Raw genomic sequence first — 24,670 nt, 5'->3', positions numbered from 1 at the left:
AGAGGATACTCCACCACATTACTCTGTCTTGCTCACAGACTTTTTATGAGTTTCCATGGTAATAGCGGGAGACAACCATCCTTTCACCCTGCTCCTCACTCACAGAAACCAATGTACCCAAAGCACCAACATAGTCACCACTTCAAGGTTTGGGGAGGATGATTCCAATGAAGTAACACTTCCTTTTTTTGCTTTCAGAATATCAGATCCATGTCTCATTCAATTAAATACAAAAGCAAAGATAAAGACTAAAAATGGTTCTTCAGATTTTTTTTATTGTTGCTGTTTTAGATATGTTCTCCCCTTCAACACCCAAGAAAAGCTTCTAACTCCTAAACATAAAGCAGTGTAAAAATCACAAATTAATGTTTTTGTATCTTTAGCTTCTATGGAGATTCGGGAGAAAAGCTGTAGTCTGTGGAAAAATTCTGTTTCTGTTTATTTTTAGAGACTTGTACATAAGTCACTTATTTAACTCTTCTTCTAACTAGTGCCAGAATTTGACACACAAAAGTTGCAATGTAATGAACAGACCCTTTCTACAACAAGTTGACCAAAGGAGAAGTGGAATAGAGCATTCTTGTAGCACAAAAAATTGAGGATTTTCTGCAAAGAGTATGGAAAATTTGGTATGGAATACTACCTACCAGGTGCATCTGCATGAGACACTACTATGCAGTGGTTACTGCGCATTTAGTTAGTAGTTGTATAAGCAAGTACTAAATAAATGCACAGTAACTGAAGTTACTGTGCAGTAGCACTGGCAAACATCTTTTAAGTGATGCTACTGCACAGTAGCCTAATAATACTGTGCAGTAGAATATTAGTGCTGTGACACATTACTGTGCAGTATTATTCAGCTACTGTGCAGTCAGCATTTCATGTAAATGTGCCCACCATAGCCAATTTAGCAGAAAAACGATACTCTGGCTCCATTAGTCAGCAGCATTTAAAATGTGCATGCCATGTTACATGCAAGACTTTTAGGATATTTTATCCTGAAATCTCTAATTTGGGCAACTAACCATTTTACCACTCTTTCTTTGAGTTATGTCCAATTCTCAGAATTTCAGAATTAAGCCACTATGAAACAAATCTTGCTGCATAAAAGTGTTGAGACTGAAGTACAGGACCAAGGGGGAAAAAAACTAAGCAATTTACAGCCAAGCCCACTGAAAAGATTAGGACTGCTGGCCTAATTGTTTTTGGTATTAATAATATCCCATTTATTAGTAGATCTCACAGCCTTCTATGAAGAGGCAAGATTACCACTTCCACTTTACAGATGGGCAAAGTGAAGTGGCTTACCCAAGGACAGCCTATTTTGTTACCGTAGGTGGTACTAGAAAATATTACTTGGGGGGGCTGGGAGGTGAAGAGTACACACCTACCCGACCCCTTCCCCACCTCCTGCAGGGCTGCTCTGGGGCCAGCACAGGCTGGTGCTGCAGTCACAGTGGCAGAGCAGCATGCTGTGGGGGTGCTGGGAGCAGGGCTGTGGCAGTGGTGGTACTTGAACCGCTGTTGTTGGCCCAGTTTGTGGGGGCTAAGCCCCATTAGCCCCAGCCTGCTGCTGCCTATGTTTGTTACTCACTTTCTCTTCCCTATCAGGCCAGGTTTTGGCAAAACAATTTTGACAACACTTTTTTTTGTGTGTTTTCTGTGACCAGATCTCTTGGAAATAAAGGGCTCCTACACATGTGCGTGGAGCCTGCTCCAATGTGCTGGAAATCCAGCACATCAGAGCAGACTTGATTAATTATTTAATCAAGTCTGCTGGAGCACTGAAATTGATGTGCTTTCGCAGCCTTCTGCATCACATGTATCAGTGTTCCTGCACATCTTCACACTGAAAAGATGGCAGCAGTGTGCTTTGAAATAAAACACGTTTGATGAGCTTATTTCAAAGAGCCCCACCACCATTTTTTCAGTGCGGGGACACAAGGGATCATTGGGCCCAACTCAAATAACACTGGTCAGAGAATTAACATTAGAAATCCATTTGGATTTTGTAAAACTAAGATGAAACTTTATAATCTTAAAATAACAGACAATGTACAAGTCTGACAGAAAATGCTGTTGATCACAAATACTTACAATTCATGCTCTTAGAAGATATGGAGAAATGCACTCTTGGGTTGCGTTTAGATGGGCGGGGCCATGCAGTACATGGAACCACAGAGATGCCTGTGGTGCTACATAGTGCATGTTTTGTTGCTCTCTGTGCTGGTAAGGAGCAGCATGGGGTGAGGGGGCTGACCCCTGGATATCCAGGGGTCAAAAAAAACTCATGGAAAAAAAAGCCAAGTAGCGCAGAAGGGCAGCATGCGCTGCTCTGGCTGCCAGCCGGGCTCTGTATGGCAGGATTGCTGCTGCTGTTGCCACAGCAGGCCCTTAGGACCCCTGGTAAGGCTGCTGGGACCAGCCCAGTGCTGGACCCAGTTGCTCCTGTTATGCATCCTCTGGTGCATGGCACAGGCATGGGTGGACATAGCCTTAGAGACCTTTCCGAAGCTGTTTCTGTGTAGTATAGAATCATCTTCCCAAAGTCCAAAAACTAGGGGAACAGACTTATCACATGACAACAGACCATCAGGGACTTGAAATAGTGATGGCAGAAACCACTGATGTCACGTTAGACTCACATGCAGCATTCCATTTGGACAGACTGAATTTTAGAACTGCTTTTATCTCAGAAACTACTTAAATACATGGCCGCATGGCTAAGATTTTAACAAAACTTCAACTTCTCTGCTGTGGAGCCTTTTACAAAACTAAAACTTTGTGCTTTGGAAACTGAAATGATCTATGAAATCTAAGAAAAAGCAGAGACTCTTATAAAGATCTATTAATATTCTCTATTGGGCTGCTCTGGAAGCAGTATGATGACAACAACACCTGCTACTATGAAACTTCATCAATGGGTTATCACCATTATAAAAAACTTGTGCATTCCCGATCAAGAATTAAAGGAGTAGGGCGGGAGGGGATGGAGCACCACCACCCCGTGCCACCTTTCAGGAGCAGGGGGAAGGGGGAGGAAACTTGCACGAAGCAGCTGCCACCAGCACCCACTGGCTGCGCACCACCCTTCTCCTCCACATCCAGCCTTGCACTCCCTGCTCCCCCCCTCCATGTCCAGTCCCATGCCCCCCTGCCTTGTGCCCCCACACCGCGGGGCAGTGAGTGACCACTGCCGACAATCCACATCTGGCTGTGCACCACCCCCCTACTCTATGTCCTGCCCTGCACCCCCCCCCCACTGCTCTGCATCTGGCCCCATGCCACACCCCCTCCACTCCACATCCAGCCCTGCGCCACCCCCTCCCTACACCACCCACTCGCGGCTCCCTACATGACCCACTGACACTTCTCCACTCCATATCCACCTGGCCCGCTCTGCTGGAGCCATGGCCAGCCCATCATTCTTGCTGGAGCCATGCCCCACTGGGAGCCAAGGCCCCCAAGAGCATTATGGACACACAGACAGATGCACAGACAAAAAGACTAAGCCATAGATAGATAGATAGATAGATAGATAGATGTGTGAGAGCATGGTGCTAGTAACACCAAGGTTTCAGGTTTGATTGCCCAGTTGGACCAGATGATCTCTTTAGGTCACTTCTAGCCTTACATCTCTATGAGAAACCCCATTCCTCCAAACACAAAGGATTATTCATCAATACTGCAAAACTCTTTAAGGGAACCTTTCCAAAGAATAGTTGAAATTGCTGGCATAATTTGGAAGGACAATGACAAGCTAGAGACACTTACTTGTGCTCCAAGATATTTTTATTAAACACAGTAGCTCAAGTACATATTTTAGATGGATGGAAAGAAGTCTTTTTGGCCTCAGTATCATCTACTGCTGCTTTTTTCAGAAGAACTGAAAACCCTGTTCATATTTACATCGACATTTATATTCATACAGTTTTTGCATTCAGGGCTCAGTATCTTATGACAGCTTTACTCTCCTAGGACAAAGCTAATAGCTATTGCAAAAATGATGGGCATGGCCCTGTAGGTAAGATCTAATACAAACCTGATGTAGAAAAATACAAACAATCTTATTCAAAATCACAACACTAACCCAAGCTACTAAGGGAACTTTCTGAGCACTTAAAAATAATAGCATTAGAATTAACATTAAAGTTAAGAATATATACTTTAAGAGAAATAGCATTATGGTGTCAGACTGGGTTTGTATACGTTTCCCCATTCTCCCCTGTTCCAAGATTTCAGACTGACTTTTCTGTACAGTTAAAATTCACCAAGTCTCAAGCACAAGTGGCACCTGAAGAATGGTGAAATTTATATAGTTAATTAATTAATTTGGCTAAATCTATTTCTTATGGTCACACAGATGGGGCTAGGTTCTGTAAATCTGCCATGCTCTAGAGCACTATTCTCAAACATGCTCTGCTGCTTTCAGCAGCCTGCTTCCCAAACCAGGAACCACACAGACAAGTGCAGCTTTGCCTGTGTGGTTCCACAAGTGATCTAAGTGGCACAGTCACCCACCACTTTCAACTAGCCCCTCCAGCATGCTGATGATTAACACAGCTTTTGAGGTGGCAAAGCCAGGAAAATCTAGGTACTACTGTAGAGAAAAGAGCCTCCAAAGATTCTGGAAGATGCATAAGTTTTGAGACCTGACATGTCAGCCATTCTTAACAGATGACTATACATTTTGAATTGGAAGCCTTCTATAAAGTTTACTGCTCTTCTGTAAACAAGCACCTCATTTTGTAGAATAAACTATCTTATTTTAGCAAAATCTTAAGAGCCTTCTGAATGTTTATACCCAAACGGACAAGTTATTTTTTGCCTACCTGATATCTCTATAAGCATGGCTGTACAATCACCTTCTGCCAACTTCACAAAGCCAACTTCATTTTTGAAATCACCAATTCCTTGGAATGACATATCCAACTGTTTTCCCTGTAGCAGTTCTTCAACTGAATCCTTGCTCTCCAAAAATGCACCAACCGCTCTGTTGAGAGAAAGAAAAATCCCTGAGGTTGACATAGTAACTATATTTCCATTTCTATTAAGCTTTCTATTTTAATATCTTTGTGTCACTTCATAAGAGTGTTTATAGTTATTCTCCATTTTACAGAGAGAGAAACTGAAACAGATTTGCTTATAGTCATACAGTAGTCTATATGGCAAAGCCTAGAGTCAGATGTGCTGTCACTAACATATTCTCTCTTTACTGTTCATAGTTGAGGTTCCCTATCTCACTTCCTGCCAGAATATTGATTCTCCAGGCAAGAATATGTAATTATTCTTATTCATTCACTCACTAAAAACAGGGGTAGTAAAATCAACATTCATCCACATAGGAACATAGCCTGTTAGTCTAGGACTGAAAACAATGGAAAGGAATCGTAATTGTTAAAACACAGATCTGAGTGGAGGAAGCCGTAGGCAGAAGCCTTCCCAAGAACTAGCTTAAGTAGGGAGTTGCAAACTCTGCATGTGTGTAGGAAGACCAGGAGGTATGATTTATACCCTGAAGAATTTGCCCCACAGGATGGTACTACAAACAAGACCAACTAAGCCATGCCTCTACTTGCAATACTATCAGAGGTTATTCAGCAGAGATGTTACATTGAAAAGATACATCAGGTGCTATAACAGGGGCGGGCAAAATGTGGCCTGTGGGCCGGATGCGGCCTGCCAGGCCATTCTATCCGGCCTATGCAGCTTATAAAAAAAAAAATTAGAAAATAAATATTAATCTGCCCCTGGCTGCCTGTCATGCAGCCCTTGATGGCTTGCCAAAACTCAGTAAGCAGCCCTCCACTCAAAATAATTGCCCACCCCTGCGCCATAAGGACTTTCACTGCTTTATATGGGAAAAAAAAATCTCTTAAAATACATTTCGAAAGCACAAAGGTATTTGGACTACTGTTTTTTAAGCTGTCCACATAATAGATGGTGTGACATGACTAGTAAATTAAAGTCAATGAGAGTTTTGTTACTGAGTTGTGCAATCATAACTTGGCCATGCACGCACCTATAGAACTTAAAATTTTCCATTGTGTGTTCTTTGTATTCAACAAAGGCTATTTCAGTCTGGCATATTCACTTACAAGAACTGACATAAACACTGACACATCTTTGAAGAAATCACTCACAATGACTCTTCCTGTCATTATTTTACCCTGGTATCTAACCTTCCTCGCCTTGAGCACACTGGACTTGTGGAACTTATTAACAATTAATCTGATAACTTAAAAACAATAATTAAATCTGAAAAGTGTTAACTAAGTACATAATCATAACTGAGAGGGAGCATTCTTTTTGCTCAGTTTGCTTACTCTTTCCGTTCACTAGTGCTTTGTATTGTGTTGTTTTCATTGTTTCCCCTTGTGACTCAAGCTATTTTCTTCATGTTTGTGTTTTCTTCCAGAAGACAAAATGGGAGAACAACAAATTGTCACAGAGACTTACTCGTAAGTACAATAAATACAAGTTGTTTTTTTTAAAGCTAGTTTTTAAACTGACTAATACCATGTGCATCACACCTATATTAATTCCTTACTTACCATATGTTGTCCTGCATTTCATATCTTTTAGGACCACTCTTTTAAAATGAGGACTGCTCTTTTATTTTTCACATCTAGTGAAATATGCATTGCTTATCCAAGGACTACAGTATGATTTTGCCAAGTGTGAAGTGTCAAAATGCAGATTTTTTGACATATCTTGGGGGGGAAAAAGCAGTCTGACTTTCCCTACGTTGAGGGTGTACAATTGCTATTATGTACTGTTAACCAGCAGCTGTTGCTCTTGTCACTAGAATGGATATTGTTGACAGTTAAAAAGAAAGTTTAAAGCCACATCCTTGTATTTACAAAGCATTTGGGAATCCTCTGTGATAGAAGTCACAGTATTCATTAACCTCTTATTAGAAGATAAGTGATACCAGTACAAAAATAAATATATTTTTAAGTATAAATTGAGAAAAAATATCTATCCTAATAGATGTTTTTATATCTGTGAAATAGCTCTAGTTCTGGGATGACTTTCAGATTCATCTAAATAGACAAAAATCCACACAGTATATTTTTAGTGTCCTGAAAAGGAAACCAGATGTACATCTCAGTAACAGAAGATGTATCCTATGTGCTGTTACCCAAATAAACTCAAATTCCCTTAGTTCAGTTAAATGTTAACTACCTGCATTTTTGGCAGAATGTTGACTCTAGGTGGCAGTAATTACCTTCTAAAAAACAAATATATTTTAAAACACATACATTCTTTGAGGTACAGAGAAGTTACTTCATTTATTTTAATCTTTCTACTAATAGTATTTGTAATATTGCTATCACTATGGTATCTCATCATGTTTATCAGATCAGTATGTTTATAGTTTATTCTTTAGGCCCAAACACCACTCATCTCTAAGGGTACATGTATATATTTATAATAAATCTGAACACTTCCCTCTACTTACCTATATAAATATGCAATTAGGTACTTGTATTAGGACTAAATTGACCATAACCTCATCAAGTGATGTGGAGTAACAGAGGTGATATATATTCTCTCCAAACATTCTTTGTAATTTTTTGTTAAATTAAATTTGCAGCCTTCGGTCTACTGCTATAACCCCATAGAACTTAAATAAAAGGTTTTCAACAACTGAACTCCATTAATGAAGCATAGCTCAAAAGCTCAAAACTGCTGAATTTCAGAACACTATATAGCCATTCTACTGATTCAGGCTTGCGCCCCCAAAAGGCATTTAGGCACCCTCTATTTCCCATTTGAAATTAATGACAAGTTAAGTGCGTATGTGCCCACCCATTCAAGCCTCTATCCTTGCTAACAGACTGTTTGAAGAGAATCAAGTCTAGATAAGAGCAGCATGTATTTCAACTCGGTATTCTGTTACTGAGTGGGTGTTTATGCTGTGTAAGAATTTACAGGTGAATTTTTAACTGGTAAAAATTAAATTCTGTTTTCTATCCAATTCCAAATTTTCTAATCCTATCTTCATTTAGAGAACTTAAATTGTTTGTAAGTATTGAATAGGAAGGTCAAATCCTGTTTGTTTTATTCAAGCAAGTGTTCTTGCTTCAATATGTTAATACTAACAAAAAAGTAGGGATTGACCCTGCATTCTCATTATCTCAGAAATATTTACATCTTGTTTTAGCCTAATAATATATAATTACTCAGTATTTTTAAATGTGATTAAACTCTTATTCAGAAATAAGATAAGAAACCTACAATGTTATCTAGATCTCAGAGTTGGATGATGAAATAATAAGGAAAATGTTGTTCTAGAGATATGCAAAACAGGATTACTGGAGTTGTGAACGCTAGCTTTTTGTATTGTGTAATGTGAACATCACATCAATCTCAGCTCTTTTTGGAAAGTCAGTAATTCTCTCACTCAGTTTCTGTATTGTTAATTTAAAAGTCTCTACATTTTGGGAAAAACAACCATGTAAGACAAAAGTATCCATTTAAGCTCTTGACAGAGTTCAGCTGAAAGAAAATGAGGTATATATCCAAATCTTTTTTCCATGTTTTACTTTACAAAGTTACCAGCTATTTATTGGCTGTCACTCTGATGCAAGAGCAAGATAAAACCAAGCTGTACCTTGCTGAAAACAAATTTGTCAAAAGTAATTTAGCTCTCCATCGCTCTGGCTCTGCAGCAAGTATGTTGAACAGTTTTACTTGGCCGTGGTCACAACGCCTGCATTGCAGCACCCCAATGTGGGGTCTCACAGCACTACTCTAAGACACTTTATGGGAAGCATGGAATACTTCTTTGGAAGATGGGAGTCTGAAGCAACCTGTAGTGCTCACTGGGCACATCTACACGAGACACTTTACTGCGCAGTAGTCTAATCTACTGATCAGGGCATAGGGCTGGAAGTCAGACGCCCCAGCTGTGGGACAGTTCCCCACACCTCCTGAAGCCCAGGCCTGATCTGTGCCCCATGCCAACCTGGAGCTGGCATGTGGGAGCCTGGAGCTCTCCCTGGCTGCTGTAAGAGGACAAAGCAGGGCAGGAGTAGCCCTGTACAAAACTGCTCCAGTCAGAAGAAAATGTGCTCCCGACAGATGCACATGTGGACATGCTCCCAAGAAAAGCTTACTAAGCCTTATTTTACCACACATTAAGCTTACAGCACAATAATAGCACATATAGACACACCCACTGAATGCAAACACAGTGATGTCACCAGAATCTTGCTGTTGTAGAGAAGCCATGAGATTCTGTCCTCTCTTAAACAGAAGGAAGTACAGAGGGAAAGAAACTAAAGAAAGGGTATGGTACTCTCTAGCCTTCAAAGGCAGCACCATTTGGCACAGATAAAAAAAAATAAGCAGAAGCAGGCAGCAAGGCATGGAGATGAAAAAGAATATAAAAAGTTTTTGAAGAGAGGGAAAAAAGGAAATAGAAACCAGCCTGAGAAAGAGTTAAAGTGAGTATAGGCCTCTAATCTCAAACTCACAGTGCTCCATTTCAAACTGACAACGGTTATAACTAATTGAAGAGCAGAACATATGTTCTGTCCTCAGCACGGAGCACAAGGAAGAGCAGAGCTGTGGCATGCCCTGTGAATTTTGCTAAATCAAAAAGAGTTAATGCATACCCACAAAGAGGCCTCATTCAAAGGAACTTTGTTGGGTCCTCAGTTTCTCCTCCAGGAAAGCCATTCAGCATTTCACAAGTGGAATCACTCTTCTTTTAGTGAACTCTGTCACAGTTACCAAAGTTTTTTAAGCCTCTAGGTTTGATATATAATATGCATACATGTAAATTTTCCACTGGAGACCACTGAGATATTCATCTGTTACAGGACAACAGCAAAACTTGACAAGATTGGCTACAGAGAGCACAATATCAAATTTTCACAGCTATATTCTTCCAAGTGTAACTTGAGGATGTACAGTAGTCTTCTCGCATGTTTTAGGCCCTAACTACCTGAGATAACACCTCTCTCCTTAAGACCTGCTAAAGCAGCTCAGAATGGCTGGTTAATGTTGACCTAAGGGAAAAATCTGGAATTTATTGCCATCTTGACACATTATAAAAATCATCAATAATTGAGATTAGCAACTTTATTGATGTTTACAATATATATATACACACACACATACATATTAGGCCTCTTAGTTATTAAACTGTTATGCTGATCAAAAAATACCATGCACCACATTATTATTTCTAGTGTCGTTGCTGAACTTCTCTACAACCAGAGAAATAATGTATATTAAGTTAAAGCAAACCACTTACAAGCCAACTTCTTCTTCACTGGATAAGTGCATCACTAACAGGGTGATATGCAAGGAACTATAACGAGCCATTGCTTCAGAAAGCCTGTGATCCTTTTGTACTATTATGTCTTGGAGAGCCTGAATACCTCCAATAATCTGAGAGGAAAAAAAAAAAGAAAATTACAAAAGTAAAAATTAGTCAGTTATATCCTACAGCATAAGGATGCAAGCTAACAATATGTTACATAAAAAATTGTTCAAGCAGACATGAGCTTTGTCATCTCCTGGATGGTTATATTAATTTGCCTGAGTAACTTTTAAATGATTATGAATTAATGGTGTTATCAGTAGATGAAAGGAATTCCTGTAGTCGGTAGTGGCTTGTCCACAGCAAAAGCATGATAGTACCTGGACTAGCTTAAGTTGCACTACTCTTGCTCACCTTTATACTGCTGCTATTCAAAATCAGGTGCTTCTATAAAACAGTTTTCCCCACTAGTTTACAATGAACCTCAGGCTGCAGCAGTGCATGATGGTCTGCAACAAGGAAAAGCTTTTTATAAGATAGCAGATGTTTCACATAAAAGAATGTTCAGCAAATAATTTGCTGGACCATCTGAGATAAAATTCCCAATTATACTGACTTAATATGAAATGATAGACTCCAGCACAGTTTGCACTGGAGTTTATTGCTCCCGTGCATGCCCTTTAGCATGCACTCAGGACCGTAGCACACTGAGCCAAGGCAAAGCAGCCCTGGCTGGCAGGGAGTTCAGGGGGTGAGTCTGCTGGCCCGGAGCTGTTCCGACCCAGCTCAGCATGCTGCAAAGGGGCTGGCTACCCCACACTATAGCACCCTCCTGCCCCAGCCAGCCTCGGTTACTGTCTACACATGTGTTGTGGCATACTAAATAATGGCACTGTAGGACAGTATTTGTGTTGGGAAGTAGTATCCTACAGCAGCATTATTTAATTTACTGTGGCCCAATAGCATTATATGTAGACTGTAGACCATGACATTTTACTCCAGAGCTAATTAGTCAGCTCCACAGTAAACATCTTGTATAGACACACCCACTGAAGAGAAATACAGAACTGTCTTATTCTCTTCAAATGTGTTAAGGAATTTCTTTATATACACTCATTTACAATATTACAATTATATTTTTAACAATTTTTGTAAACTAAATGAAATATAACGTGCAGTATGAAGTCAAAATTAATGGAGCATTTCATTTTTTTGCCAAAGATTCAAAACATAACTAAAATAACGGCAAGAAAAAATCTCAGAAGTAGATTACCCTTTAAATGTTCCCTGAAAAAACCACCCACTACAAATTAGTACCCCAACTGCAGGGTTTTTTAATTATAAACATTAGGACATAAGTAAAATATGAATGAAGAAAAGTTTGTACTTTTGTCTCCAACACCTCAGAGTGACAAGACTAATTTCTCACAATAGGAAGTTCTTTTCCATTGCCAAATGACATAGGAGGCTCTGGTTGGATTTTATGTAGGTAACTCTGGTCAGAATTCAGACTAATAGATTTGTCTTCAAAGGCAGAGAGGAGCTACTGTTTCCAGTGGTAAGCCAATAGCTAATCAAAGTACACACAAGAGTTAAGTCTGAGAATGAAATAAAGAAATTTGTTGCAAATACTCTAAAGATTCTGCATAGCTGTCACCCTATCTCTGTCAATGACAAATGAAATTTAAAACAATACTGACTGTGTGTGAAAAAGTCTTCAGAGTTGTGAGACCTTTCTACTCTAACAAAAAGAAAACTATCAGGAGCATTAGGGCACTTTTTCTCATTTCCTAGGGTATCAGATTATGCAGCCCACTGTATTATTCTTGCAACTGTTAAACCCTGAGGGGTGAGAAGAAAAAAGAGATTACAAAATAGGATAATGTAAATCATTTCTTTCACACCAATCTGGAATTTAATATAAGGAAATGCTAAAATTCTCCTTCTTATATGTATTGTTGGTCTATGAGTAGAAGATTTCAATTAAAATTTTATGCCTGGATTGATCTTCTTATATTCATTTTCAGACAGTATTCAGACTTCCTCAGAAACATCTCATAAACTTCACGATTTCTGTGAGAGAATAGAGAGCACAGAAATTTGCACTTCTGGAACTGAATGCCTCTCCACTCCCTAAGACAGAGTTTCTTTAAAAAACCAAAAGAATGTCTTGAAACCATTTACACTGTATATGATTATAACAGTAGCTCAAAATCAACATGTTTCTTGGAGATAGCAGGTACTATTTACAGTTTAACTGATTTTCAGGTCTGTAAATGCTAACTAAATTAATAGATTTCATCACTGGTTCTCCCAGGCCCTGTCCTCATGAGCAGGTGAATGCAGTTGCTGCAGGGGAAAAAAGCAGCAGCATAAATTCATGCCATTGTTTTTTGCCCTGGTGTACACCCTTGCATGTGGGGTTAGCATGGGGAAAAGTGGGGTAGGGGAGGCGGTGCCCAGGGGCCTCCCAGGGCTCCAGCAGCGGTGATCTGAGCACACAGAGCATGACCAGCAGCCAGAGTGTGGCTCTGGCCAGCCAGGCTCCAGTTTCAGGCAGCATACACTGCTGCCATGTATGCCACCCCACTTTTCTTCCTTGTGTTTTTTGATACAGGGATTTCCTGGTATCCAAACTTGGCTCTGCACTGCAAATATGCAACACATATAACCAAATCATATGCACAGGGTACATTTTGCAGCATCTCAACAGCCTTTCAGAGATGTCATAGACATTAGGGCTGGAAGGGACCTCGAAGATCATCAAGTCTAGCCCCCTGGCCCAGGGGCAGGAAGACAGCTAGGGTCTAAGGACCCCAGCAAGATAAGCATCCAAGTGTTTCTTGAATAAGTCCAGAGTAGGTGCCTGCACCACATCTGGAGGGAGTCTATTCCAGGTCTTGGGGGCTCAGACAGTAAAGACATTTCTTTTTATGTCTAGCCAAAAACAGTCTTGTAGCAGTTTATGACCATTGGTCCTTGTTTTTCCTTGGAGCGCTCTGGTGAACAGATGTTCTCCCAGATCCTGATGAACACCCCTTGTGTACTTATAGGTAGCCACCAGGTGCCCCCTGAGCCTGCACTTTTCCAAGCTAAAGAGTCCCATGGCTCAGCCTCTCTTCACAGGACCTATTCTCTTGCCCTCTGATATCTGCGTGGCTCTCCTCTGGACTCTCTCAAGCTTTTTGACATTCTTCTTGAATTGCAGAGTCCAGAATTGGATGCATGTAACAGGAGGGGCATCCTAGGGTTGCCGTGCTCTCCCCTAGTTGTCCACTATACCATGCCAAGCTGCCTAAAAGTACCCTTGAATCTCGCCTGCCACATCTTGATCTTATATATATTAAAGGGAGGCTGCCTTTCATCCTCTTGGCCACGGTTCTCCTGCTATCCCTTGTCCTGTTTCTATAATGGGTGTTCCGTGCACCCCGGCCTTATGGGCTATGCGTGGCTGTAGCCATCCCTGTACCAAGCCCCAAGCCTCGCAGATGTACTGGACATTCTTCAGTCTTACTCAATACTTCACTATCACTTGGGCTCTCCACAGCCCTCTCTCAATCAGCACCTTCTCTGCCACTCAGGTTCTCTGCGATCTTATCGCTCTCTCTGCCTTATTAGGCACTCGGAGTTTGCACACACCCGATACTCGGCCTCTCTGGGGCTTCTCGCTGCACCTTCTCTGGGCTGGGATCTTCATGCTGGCGTGGGTCCCGTATGAGGCCTCCTCCAACCCCTAATAGCCTCATCCAAACCTCCAATTAAACAGTAAATAAAACACAAGACTCTTGGCTATAACATAAATCTAAGCCATCTGGCTCCAAACTTCATCTCGCCACACCAGAGTTGCTCCATCTGTCCCCAGTCTCAGGCTGTACTTGTAGTTTGGCCTCTACTCACTACTCACTCTAGTAGAGCTCTTTCCCCCTAGGCTGCTAGCAGGAAACTGCCTGCCTGGCCTCCGCCCTGCGGTTTAAATGGGAGTCAGGCCCTGCCCCTTCCGGTCAGCTGACTGCTAGGAGGTGCGGGTCACTGGCTCCCTCTAGTTGCCCCAGCAACCGGCACCTGTGGAATTATCCTAGCTCTCCAAATAGCAGGCACCTTAGTGCCCTGTTACAATGCAGTACTCCAGCTGTGGCCTCACCAAGGCCAAGTACAGCGGGAGGATGACACCCTGAGATTCACTCAAGAAGCATCTATAGATGCAAGCCAGAGTTTTGTTTGCTTTACCAGCTGTGACATCGCATTGGTGGCTCTTGGGGATCATGATTAACCACAAGATGAACAAGTCTCTTTCAGCAGTGGTGCTAGCAAGCATAGTACTGCCGAGCCTATAGGTATGCTGCAGAGTTTCCTCCCTCCCCACCCCTCCCAAGGTGGAGTACCTTGCATTTATCAGTATTGAACGTCATCAGGTTTGTGTCCACCCACTTACTGAGCTTATCCAAGTCAGCCTGGGTCACTAGCCTGTCCTCAGGTGTGGACGCTATGCCCCAAAGTTTAATGTCATTGGCGAACTTAGCCAGTGCGCTTCAGACACCAAAGTCCACATTGTTGATAAAGATGTTGAAGAAAACCGGTCCAAGGACAGAACCTTGGGGGACACCACTGGTCACGGAGCACCATGATTCACTTCCATCGACTACTACTCTCTGGGTCCGACCTGGGAGCCAATTTCCCAGTCATCAGACTGTGGTGTAGCCAAGGCTACAGTTGGCCAATTTTTCCATGAGGAGGTCATGGGACACCAGATCAAAGGCTTTTTCAAAGTCCAGGTATATGAGTTAATCTCTTCTCCCTTGTCTAGGTGATACGTCACCTGGTCATAGAAGGAGATGAAATTGGTCAGGCAAGACCTACCCATGACAAACCCGTTCTGGCTATCCCTCAGAATGTTGCCCTCAGCCAGCTTGTCCAGAAGGGTCTCCTTGACAATTTTCTTGAGACTCTTACCAGGGATTGAGCCTTTGAGTTGCCACAAAACAAAAATGCATGCTCATGTGGGTACAGCCCCAGAGTTCTTAGTAATAATGGTATGTGCCATAAAGTAAAAAACCAAACTTAAAACGTGTCCTACTTCATTCTACCTCTAGACTAGATCTGGAAAGACTGAGATGTAGCATGCTCAGCCCCTCTGTGAGCTACTGCCCTCTGTGACTAAACTGATTTGTTCTGCTAAGTCAGAGACAGTACTTGGTTTTCTCAGATAGGTGTGTTTATGTCTTCTCCAGAAGTTCTCTTGTCATAATACAAAATATTATAAATGGAAGAAATAATGAATGAACCTTTTAGGAGAAGGCAGGAGGACAGGGGTTTTCTGATCATTCTCTTCTCCTTTTTGGGGAGAAAAGGGAATGATCAGATTTTTTAGGTCCATCTTCTACAAAAACCTTTACACATATGTGACTATACTCCTATAACTACTACAAATCAGTAGGAGTACTCATGAACATAAACTGTCAAGTCTTATAGACTGGAGACATTGAACTGTAACACCTGCTTGGATGACATACTATGTTGTTCCATTTTGAACTTAAACCTATTTAATATTACAACATGCATGCACATCTTCATGGCAAGCTGCTATTAATGTCTAGGCAAATAAACCTTTAAAATTCTTACTTTTATGGTAGGTTGTGTTGGAAAGAATTAGTAAGGATATGTTAAAAAAAACCCACATATGATCCTTAAGAGTAAATATTTTAACCACTAATAATCCTGAAATACTTCTTTACTTACTTAGTTTACATTTTTACATCAAAGCAATTCTTAAAGATTCTACAGGCTTAAGCAGACTGATCACATACTATATTTTAAAGGAACATAGTAAAAAAATCAAATCAATCTAAAAGATGATTTGTTAGTTTTATATATACCTGCTTCTGAAATAATAATTATAGATATAGTTTCACACTTGCCTACTTGTTCATGTTTTTTTCTGTGCAACTATATGAATGAAGAAGACATACACAAATGCCAAACTGAAACTGTCTACATAAAAATGCTATTAAAGTGCACAAAGCTAACAAACTGCATAAACAGAGAAATATTTTCTCTAATCTTCTTTAGTTAAAATGATCCTATTATTTGTAACAATGGTAGGTAAAATATATTTCTAACAGCACTGTTCTTACGTTGCCAGTGTAATTTGTCTTTCTTATGACTAAATATTGCTTTTCTCATTAACAGAAACCTTCTGTTGTAGGCATTTAGTCCTTACAGAAAGTGAACCATAAAAATAAAATACTACCTTTGGGTTTGTAATTGGAAGAGATATGAAGTAATTTGGCTGGCTTTGCCCTTTGTTTTTCTTCACTGTCTTGCTATCTTCTTTCTCTCTTTCAGTATTTGTCTTTCTCTTCTTTTTTATGTTTTTTTCAGAGGCACTAGTAACTCGGGGAAACAAAGCACAACAGTTATCCTCTGCAGAGAGATTAAGACAAAAAATACACACAAAAAGTAATATTGTGCCAACGGAAGTGGGATTTGAGCCAACAACTTAAGGGGTGAAAGGATTTATATTGCATTACCATATCCTAAGCTTGCTGCTTTTTCACATATAAGTACATAGGATTATAGTGATTATATAAATAGAAAAGTTCTATTAGGCTATGGAATGGCAAGTTTGTAACATGCTTGAATGTTTGCAGAACTGAGTCCTAATGATGGTGACACTGCCTATGATTCTACAAATCAACCCACGTGGCTTTAATAAGACTATGCTCAGGCTGAGCAGTCTGCCTGCAAGGGACAATTCACAGACCATGGACCATTTTAAACCTGTTTTATTTAAATATACTTACTACCAAAGTCATCTCTGATATCTGTATTGGCAAATGGCACTTCCACCATCAAACTGTCTATGGATTTGGGGGCAACACGTGTCTTTCTTTTCTGCTTCATTTTCTTCTTTTTCTTTTCAATAAATTGTATTTTTTGCATGTTTTCCAACTCATCTGGAATACATTTAAAATAATATGTTTGGTCTTACACTTCAGTACATACAATTAAGTTGCCAATGTATGCAGTATATATTACTCTGTATAGCAATTGCTTTTCCCCATGTGTTGCATTTTTCCTGTTTCAGTATTTTAGTAAATGCACCTCAATCCACATCCTCTGATACACAAAACTAAGGAAGCACATTGATCCATTTTTATTCACATATGCTGGCTCCTAATCATCTTGTTCAGTCCTAAGGAAAAGCAATCACAGTCACTGTATAACATGCATTAAAACATTCATGTGAGAGACAAAAATTATTGTTGGTGGTATCTTTTATTGCACTAGCCACAGCTTTGGTCCTTACAACTGCATTTTTACACATCACTTTGCATCCTATGTAGATAAAGATAGTGATACTAAGCATTTCTCCATTAATCATTGTATTTCTTTCTGCAAGCCACAATAAACCCTCCCTGGAGCTCCCAGGAAAGATGAAAGGACTCAGATAGGTCTCACTATGACCTAGTGCGTTGCGAGGTGTTCTGAGGAGTTGACTGTATCCTCTGCTACGAACATCCTCACTGCTTTGAGGAATATTTCTCCAGCTTTGTGGTCTGTGTCACTCTTCCAGGAAACAGCTCTCTAGAGAGCAGGGAAGCAGAGCTGGGGGTGTTTCACCTTTTAGGCTCCTCTGTAAAATTCCCACTTAAGACTCCTTTCTTTAAGTTTCTTTCTAATACCATGGGGCTACTTTTGTTAATAACATTTAGTACACAAGTGTTTGCGTGATCGATACTTGCTATGAAATCTAGTGAGGCCAAATGTTGAGGTTGTCCAAATATATCTCACTTAGGAAGAGAACAGTTAAAGTTTCCAAATAACAGCGGGGCAACCTTTTTATAATTGTGCTTTCCTCTTGTTATCAGCAAGATACGGTTTGTTTACTTGTGGTATTTAAGCATTGCTATGAGAAGGTTATATGTTTACTATATTATTTCAATATAAAACAGAAAATGTATGTATTCTTGAACACAGTTGTGAAGTTTGGGCTGTTCTGAGTGTCCTATCTTACATATTAATTAGCTATCAACTAGCTTTTAACTCAAACTCTAAGCAAACTCAACTCATACAGAAGCCACAAAACATCCACTATGGGATGAGAAAAATATTTAAAATCCCTACCTAGACTGAGTAAAACTGTGTTAGCACATAAAATTGGTCTGTGACATTTGAAAGGCATTGTGCCAACCTGACATATCAGCAACCTACATTCTATCTTCATTTTTCCTGTAGAGTTGTCCATACTCTCAATTATCTTTTCTCTAAATAGATAAAAGATAGTTGTCCCCCTATGACAGACATCTTGAGTCCTTGGTTAATAGGGTTTGCGAAGCACTCTAAAATATTAAGAACAATCAGGGATTAGGACTCCTAGGCACTTGACTTGTACTTCAGTACACTTTCCCTTGGGCTGCTGAGTAGTCTGTGCAGAAAGGGTCTCCTTCTAAAATGTGTGACGTTGTGTGGAAATATATGGCGTACTTGTGGATCCATTAATATCAGATGTAAAAGGTGTTATCTGGCAGGTTTCTTTGAAGTCAACAAGACATTCAGACATAATAAGAAATATGGAAAGTTTAGATTTCCTAAAAAATTAATACACACAAATATAAATGACAGGTCTGAAAGCTGAGAGTATGAAGCCAGCATAAATCAAAATCCAGTTGTTTTTTTTCAATTTAAAAATGCTAATCTTTGTTTCCAAATATCACTGTGAAGTACAGGTGACAAGGTACCAGAGCAGAAGGATAATGAAAGGACCAGCTCTACCAATGATGTGAGAGGGGCTGTTTCCAAACTTATTAAGTAATACAAATGTCACTTTTCCTGTTTGCTTCTGACTCACATATTTCATACTAACATTTTCTATATCAAATTAAATCTGTTCAACGAGCAAAGCTGAAATCGCCTTTCCTATCACTCAGTAAGGTAACAAATGTTACAGAATCAAGCATCCAACAGTATTCTCCTGGGCTAGCACCACACTACAGCAGTGTCTGGGTTCTGGAAAAACTGTTATGTCGCAATTGCAGTTTATCACAGGACACCTCATTACCCAACATCCATGTGCTCAAAGATCTACCAGTGAGAAGTGTAGATATTTCAAATCTGGCCCTAGGGGAAAATTTGGCAGTAAAGTGTATATTATGTTCCTGTGGCATACACAGCAACTACTGATGTTACAATAGTAGCACAACAAACCGGATCTGGGTTATTAGTACCCTGTAGACAGTTTCTTGGATACTTCATCTCTTGTGCTAAGCAAGATAAAGAAACCTGATTAAGTGCTAATTGGCTTCAGCACAAGGGGGGAGGGGGTAAATCAGAGTGGTGATCTGATGCCTAAGGTTTTGCACAAGCTGGTTCAGTTGTTCAACTGCTGGCTAAATGACTAGAAAGAAAGAATTCATGTAGTTGAATCATTTGTAACAACAGAATTATATTTATTTTTTCAGCTTTTAAACTGAGGTAATGATCTGAGGCCCCCACAACTAGGTCCCCATTATGCCAGGGGGTATACAAACTGACATAAAACAGTCCCTGGCTCAAAGAGGCTAAAGTGGAAAGGATGAGATACTAGTGAAGGAGACAAACAAGCAGAGACAGGTTACCAAAAATAATAGGATAATGGGACATAATAGGATAAGTGCAGTTCTAGTTTTCTGGAAGCAATAAATACAATGCTGATTATACTTTACTTGCAGATGCTATAATTTGAAGTACTTTTAGAGAAAGGAATTTCTTCAAGGGTGCAAGGTAAGGGCTCTAGGATCTGGTTCACATGTATGTGTGCATGCCCTGTTATTGTTTTTTCCTTATCTTTCATAAACTTTTGTAATAACAGAATACTTCTGCACGCAATTTCTCATTTACAGAAATATACGCAAAAATCATGTTTTTATGTAACTGGAAAAAACGATGAGAGTTCTCTGGGTTTTATGTTGTTCAGTATTTTTGTTTTTTCCCATTACATTCTTAAGTTTCTCATTAAGTTCTTATAAACCTGTCTTTTCCTTTTGTAGCCCTCCATTTTTTACCAGTAACCCTAGATTAGGTGTCAGACTTTAGGTAATTAAGGAATATTAGTCATACATAAGCAGCACCATCACCATGCTACTGCGGAAAGACTGTCAAAATATGCAGACTTTAAGTTTCATCTGAGTTTAAAACATTTTCACTCACTCCAGTTCCACAATACTGACTGTTAAAATTAAGTGAATCCTAGGTAGATTTCCAGTGAAGTAACCAAAAGGTAACTGGTTGGGTTCTTTACGTCACAGTCCTGCAACTGACGCCTGTGGGGGCCGCTCTGAAATTAATGTGGCTCCACGTAGACACAAGAGATCTGCCCACATATAATCAGTCCTAATACTAAGGGCCTGTATGTATGTCTGTGAACCCTATGTTATGTCCTCCCTTTGCTCCATCAAATAAGAAAGAAGTGTATTGAGAGACAAATGCCACTTTGAAAAATTCTGCCTGTCACAATAAGAGCCGCTCAGAGCAGAGGAACAACACTCGTGACAAAGTGCCTTTTCAATAAATAGCAGTCGGCTTGTCCACAAGGACAAGGGCTTTCTCTAAATCCTACAGGTTGAATTCCAAGTACACAAATCCCTCCTTATCATTTATTATAATAGGTTGGTTAGCACTTAAATAAATTGGCAGAGTCATACAAAATCAATTCTAAGCATTAATGTTACGGGAAGAAAAAATCTATGCTTTCAAGCCTTAACATTCAGCAACAATGTAAATGGACATTTTAAATTAGTCTGATAGGTAGGTAAGAGAGAACACTACTCTGGCAAATGAAAGCCTCGTCCAAAGCTGTTGTAACGTAAATACTGTTTCTTAATTAACATTATAGTTACATTAGCCAGAACTTCAAAATTTTAATACATATTAACATTATATTTAAAATGCTCCTATATTTTTATTAATGGAAATGGGTTTTGCATTCTTCAAATTTCTTTCAGTTATCACGCGGAAGCTAGTAATGGAAAGAATCAGTACAGTGGTAATGGTAATGTCCTTTGACAGAGTATTCCAAGTTTAGGAAACAAGTTTACTGCTTTGAAAACTCATGTACAGGCACTGCCCACAAATACCTGTACCTTATCATCAAGTAGGCTAGACCTCCTTAGTCTTCCTCGTTGTTTGACACAAACCAAATGGCAGCACAAACCAAAAACCTGATGGCGGCACAAACCAAACATCCAGGACATAAAAATGCAATTAATTCCTTAATGATAAAACAATATGTTTTATAATCTATCATAATCATATCTGACACAAAATTTATGAGAATAAAAGTGAGTGTTTCTGGAGAGGTAAGGCAGACTTAAAAGAGGCAGGAGTTAGTTATTCAGTTCCCTCCACTCACCCAGACCTCAATTTGTTAATAAGGATGGAGCAAGAGACGACATAGTTTAACATGTTAGTCTGAAGTCAGATAGAAGGCAGGATAGATTTGCACCTTATAGACTAACCTTCTATACTAATCTATATCTACACCTACCGTATTTATTTGATTCCAAGACAAGGTTCCCCCCATACCATTTAATATGAGAGGCGGTGGGGAAAAGTCCTTGTCTTGGAAATCATTATAAGGGGGCAGGACAGCAGGGGCAGGCAGCTGCTGTGATTCTCAGTTGGGGCCACAGCCATGGCTGCTGTCTGCCCCTGCTGCCCACTTACCATCTACCACTGCCTGACTGCTTTACCCACTGCAGTGGTGCCGAGGATGAAATTAAGATGACGTTCCACTAATAAGATTCTATACATGGAAAAATATAACAAAGTAATACATTTTCTATGTCTAGAATCTAATTATTGGAAGAGGGTTGTCTTAAATTCAGGATTGTCTTGGATCTGGGTAAGTATGGTATTGATCTATATCTATGCCTATACTTATGTCTACTTCAGTATCTCTCTTTTTTAGAGAGAGAGAGATCTGCATCTACTTTGGTTAGTAGATACCAAAGTGGTTATAACTATAGCTCTATACATACAAATATACATACACATATATAGCTACATCCACTTTGGTATCTACTAACCAAAGTAGACTGAGCACCACTGCTTTAGCTAATCACAACTCTTCTACTTTTCAAGCGCTTGTCATCTCCTTTCCTACTACTTGGGGGCCTGGATCCCACATCAGTTTTCATAGCTAGCGGTAGAACTTGTTATTATTTAGGCATTAACTTCACTTTAGGCATTAAGGCATTACTGGCAAGGACAGATCATAACAAAGTTTTCTCTCTCTTTTAACTGTTACTTTATGAAATCAAATTGTGACAATATTAAAAGTGTCTGATACAGACACACACACTTTTAGTATTGTCACAATTTGATTTCATAAAGTAACAGTTAAAATACACACACATACACATATATATATAGCTATGGACATATCTATACTTTAGTCGGTAGACTGATCCATCGATCGATCTTTTGATAGATAGTTATAGCCATACTTTGGTAGGTAGATAGATAGCTCTATATTTAGACTGACTTAGATAAGGAGATATGTAGGTAGACAGAGCTGTACTTTGATTGGTAGGCAGGCTTATTAGATAAATATAGCTATAGGGACATATAGCTATAGGTAAACAGGGACATCGGTGCTTTGGTAGACAGACACGCTGATCTATACTTTGGCAGATGGCAGACAGGCAGATAACCAAAAGAACAGCTAATTGATGGAGCGACACTTGGGCCGGTTGGTAGGTAGGTCAATGGATACTCTGGTTGGTAGATAGGTAGATCAGTAGACAGACAGGCGGGCCGAGCTATGCTTTGGCAGGCAGATAAAGCAGATGGACAGACAGGACAGATCGCGCAATGGATAGTCTGGCAGGCAGGTGGGTCAGCAGCTCGATCGCTACAGCTCTCGTTTGCTAGATCCACACGGACTCTCTGGTAGGCAGAGACACTGCTCTGTACGCGGGTAGGCGACAGACACTTGGGCAGACACAGCCAGACCAATCTACACGGTGGCAGACGAGCCGAGCAGACTGACGGGGAGACACGCCCGCGTGCGGTCCCCAGGCAGAGCGGCCTCTACAAGGCGGGGCTGGGACCCGGCGGCGGAGCCTTCCCTACAGTTCCCGTAGGGCCGCGGCGTCATGGGGCCCCGCCCCTGCGCCCGCGCATGCGCCTTAGGAGCTGCCCTCCCCGCCCCCTTCTCTCCTCACCCTGAGACGGAGGCGGCGGAGGTGGCTCCTCTCGCGGCAGCGCCATGGCTCGGGCCGGGCCTACCACGCGGCCGTCCACCCGCAGCGCCCCGCCCCCACTGTACGGCAGCGCCCGCGGGCCTGGGGCCCAGAGCGGGGGGAGGGGCGGGAAGAGCTGCAGCAGCGTCCCCCGCCGCGCCAGGAACAGCCGCAGCTGCAGCAACATGTCCCGCCCTGCTGCACCTTGCTCCGCTACGGAGCGGCACAGGGGCCAAAAGGGCCACGCCCGACCCAAGACCGGCTTCCGCGCCTTTCACCCCGGGGTGGGTTTAGTGATCTGCTGTTTCTGTCCTGCCATGCTGCCTGTCCAGGAAGTTGTTCTGCTTTCTGCCGCTGCCTAACCTGCTGCTCTGCTTTCCCTTCCCAGTGTAATCCACTGCTCCACTTTCTGCTGCCTGCTGCCTGTCCCTTCCCTGCCATGCTGCCTGCCCAGTCTGCTGCTCAGCTTTCTACTCCCTGCCCCCACCCCTCTCTGCCTTCTGACCCATAGCACCTCTGCCTCTGTAGTGTCAGCTTTAGGTTTGGGTTTGGTGGGGCGGCTTAAAAAAAGCAAAGGCATTTCTGAACAGGCGGTTAGGGCATGAAGTTCACTTTTATTTTGGGGTACAGGATGGCTTGGGGTGAGATCTTATATTGGGTCCACTCCTGCTCAGGGGATCTCAGATTTTGAAATGGGGCAAAAGGGAGATGGGCAGATGGCATGGTGTATTGTCACATATAAGCATAGCACAAGACTCTTTTCCCCAATAAGAAGCTAGAAACTTTATTGATATAGGGGTCTGGGGTTGTATTAGTCCAGGTCAGGATGAAAGCAAAAACAAACCTAACTTCAGTGGCATGTGCATTCATTTGCTGTTTCACATATTGTATATTAAAAAGCTCAGCGGAAATAATCAGAAGATGTTTCTTTAGTCCTGTAGTCATTAAGAATTAAAAGTATCTCTTTCAGAGCCATACAACAAAATCAATCCTTCATGAGGATCTTGACGGTGCATCTAGTGCTTCAACGGAAAGTTATTTCCACACCTGACTTAATGTTCTCCTGAATTAATGTTTCCATATCTGAGCTGTTTTTAGGTAGAGTCCAAACCATCCACAGTGCTATGAAGTAGGAGCTACGTTGCCAGGAGCAGCTAGAGATGACAGAATT

General features: G+C 40.9%; 1 protein-coding gene across 3 annotated transcripts in view; it reads right to left on the bottom strand.

Moving 5' to 3' along the window:
* The window catches only part of AKAP7 (A-kinase anchoring protein 7), a 133,500-nt gene extending 109,147 nt beyond the window's left edge, over positions 1-24,353 (bottom strand). The window contains exons 1-5 of one of the 3 annotated variants that reach the window (XM_090039154.1): positions 23,482-24,353; positions 17,080-17,232; positions 16,527-16,669; positions 10,271-10,407; positions 4,833-4,993 (exon numbers count right to left, since the gene is read on the bottom strand). In XM_090039154.1, the coding sequence (XP_089895280.1) occupies positions 4,833-4,993; positions 10,271-10,407; positions 16,527-16,669; positions 17,080-17,232; positions 23,482-23,686 (799 nt within the window). In that variant the 5' untranslated portion in view covers positions 23,687-24,353. The remainder of the gene's footprint in view (positions 1-4,832; positions 4,994-10,270; positions 10,408-16,526; positions 16,670-17,079; positions 17,233-23,481) is intronic. The other 2 variants (XM_090039163.1, XM_090039144.1) reach the window with 2 other exon arrangements.
* Positions 24,354-24,670: the final 317 nt, after the last annotated feature.

Source organism: Crocodylus siamensis, chromosome 1, assembly GCF_052110815.1.
Source record: "Crocodylus siamensis isolate JL-2025a chromosome 1, ASM5211081v1, whole genome shotgun sequence".
Classification (NCBI taxonomy): domain Eukaryota; kingdom Metazoa; phylum Chordata; order Crocodylia; family Crocodylidae; genus Crocodylus; species Crocodylus siamensis.
The sequence above is the reverse complement of the archived record's forward strand: the minus strand, read 5'-3'. Positions and strand labels throughout refer to the sequence as shown.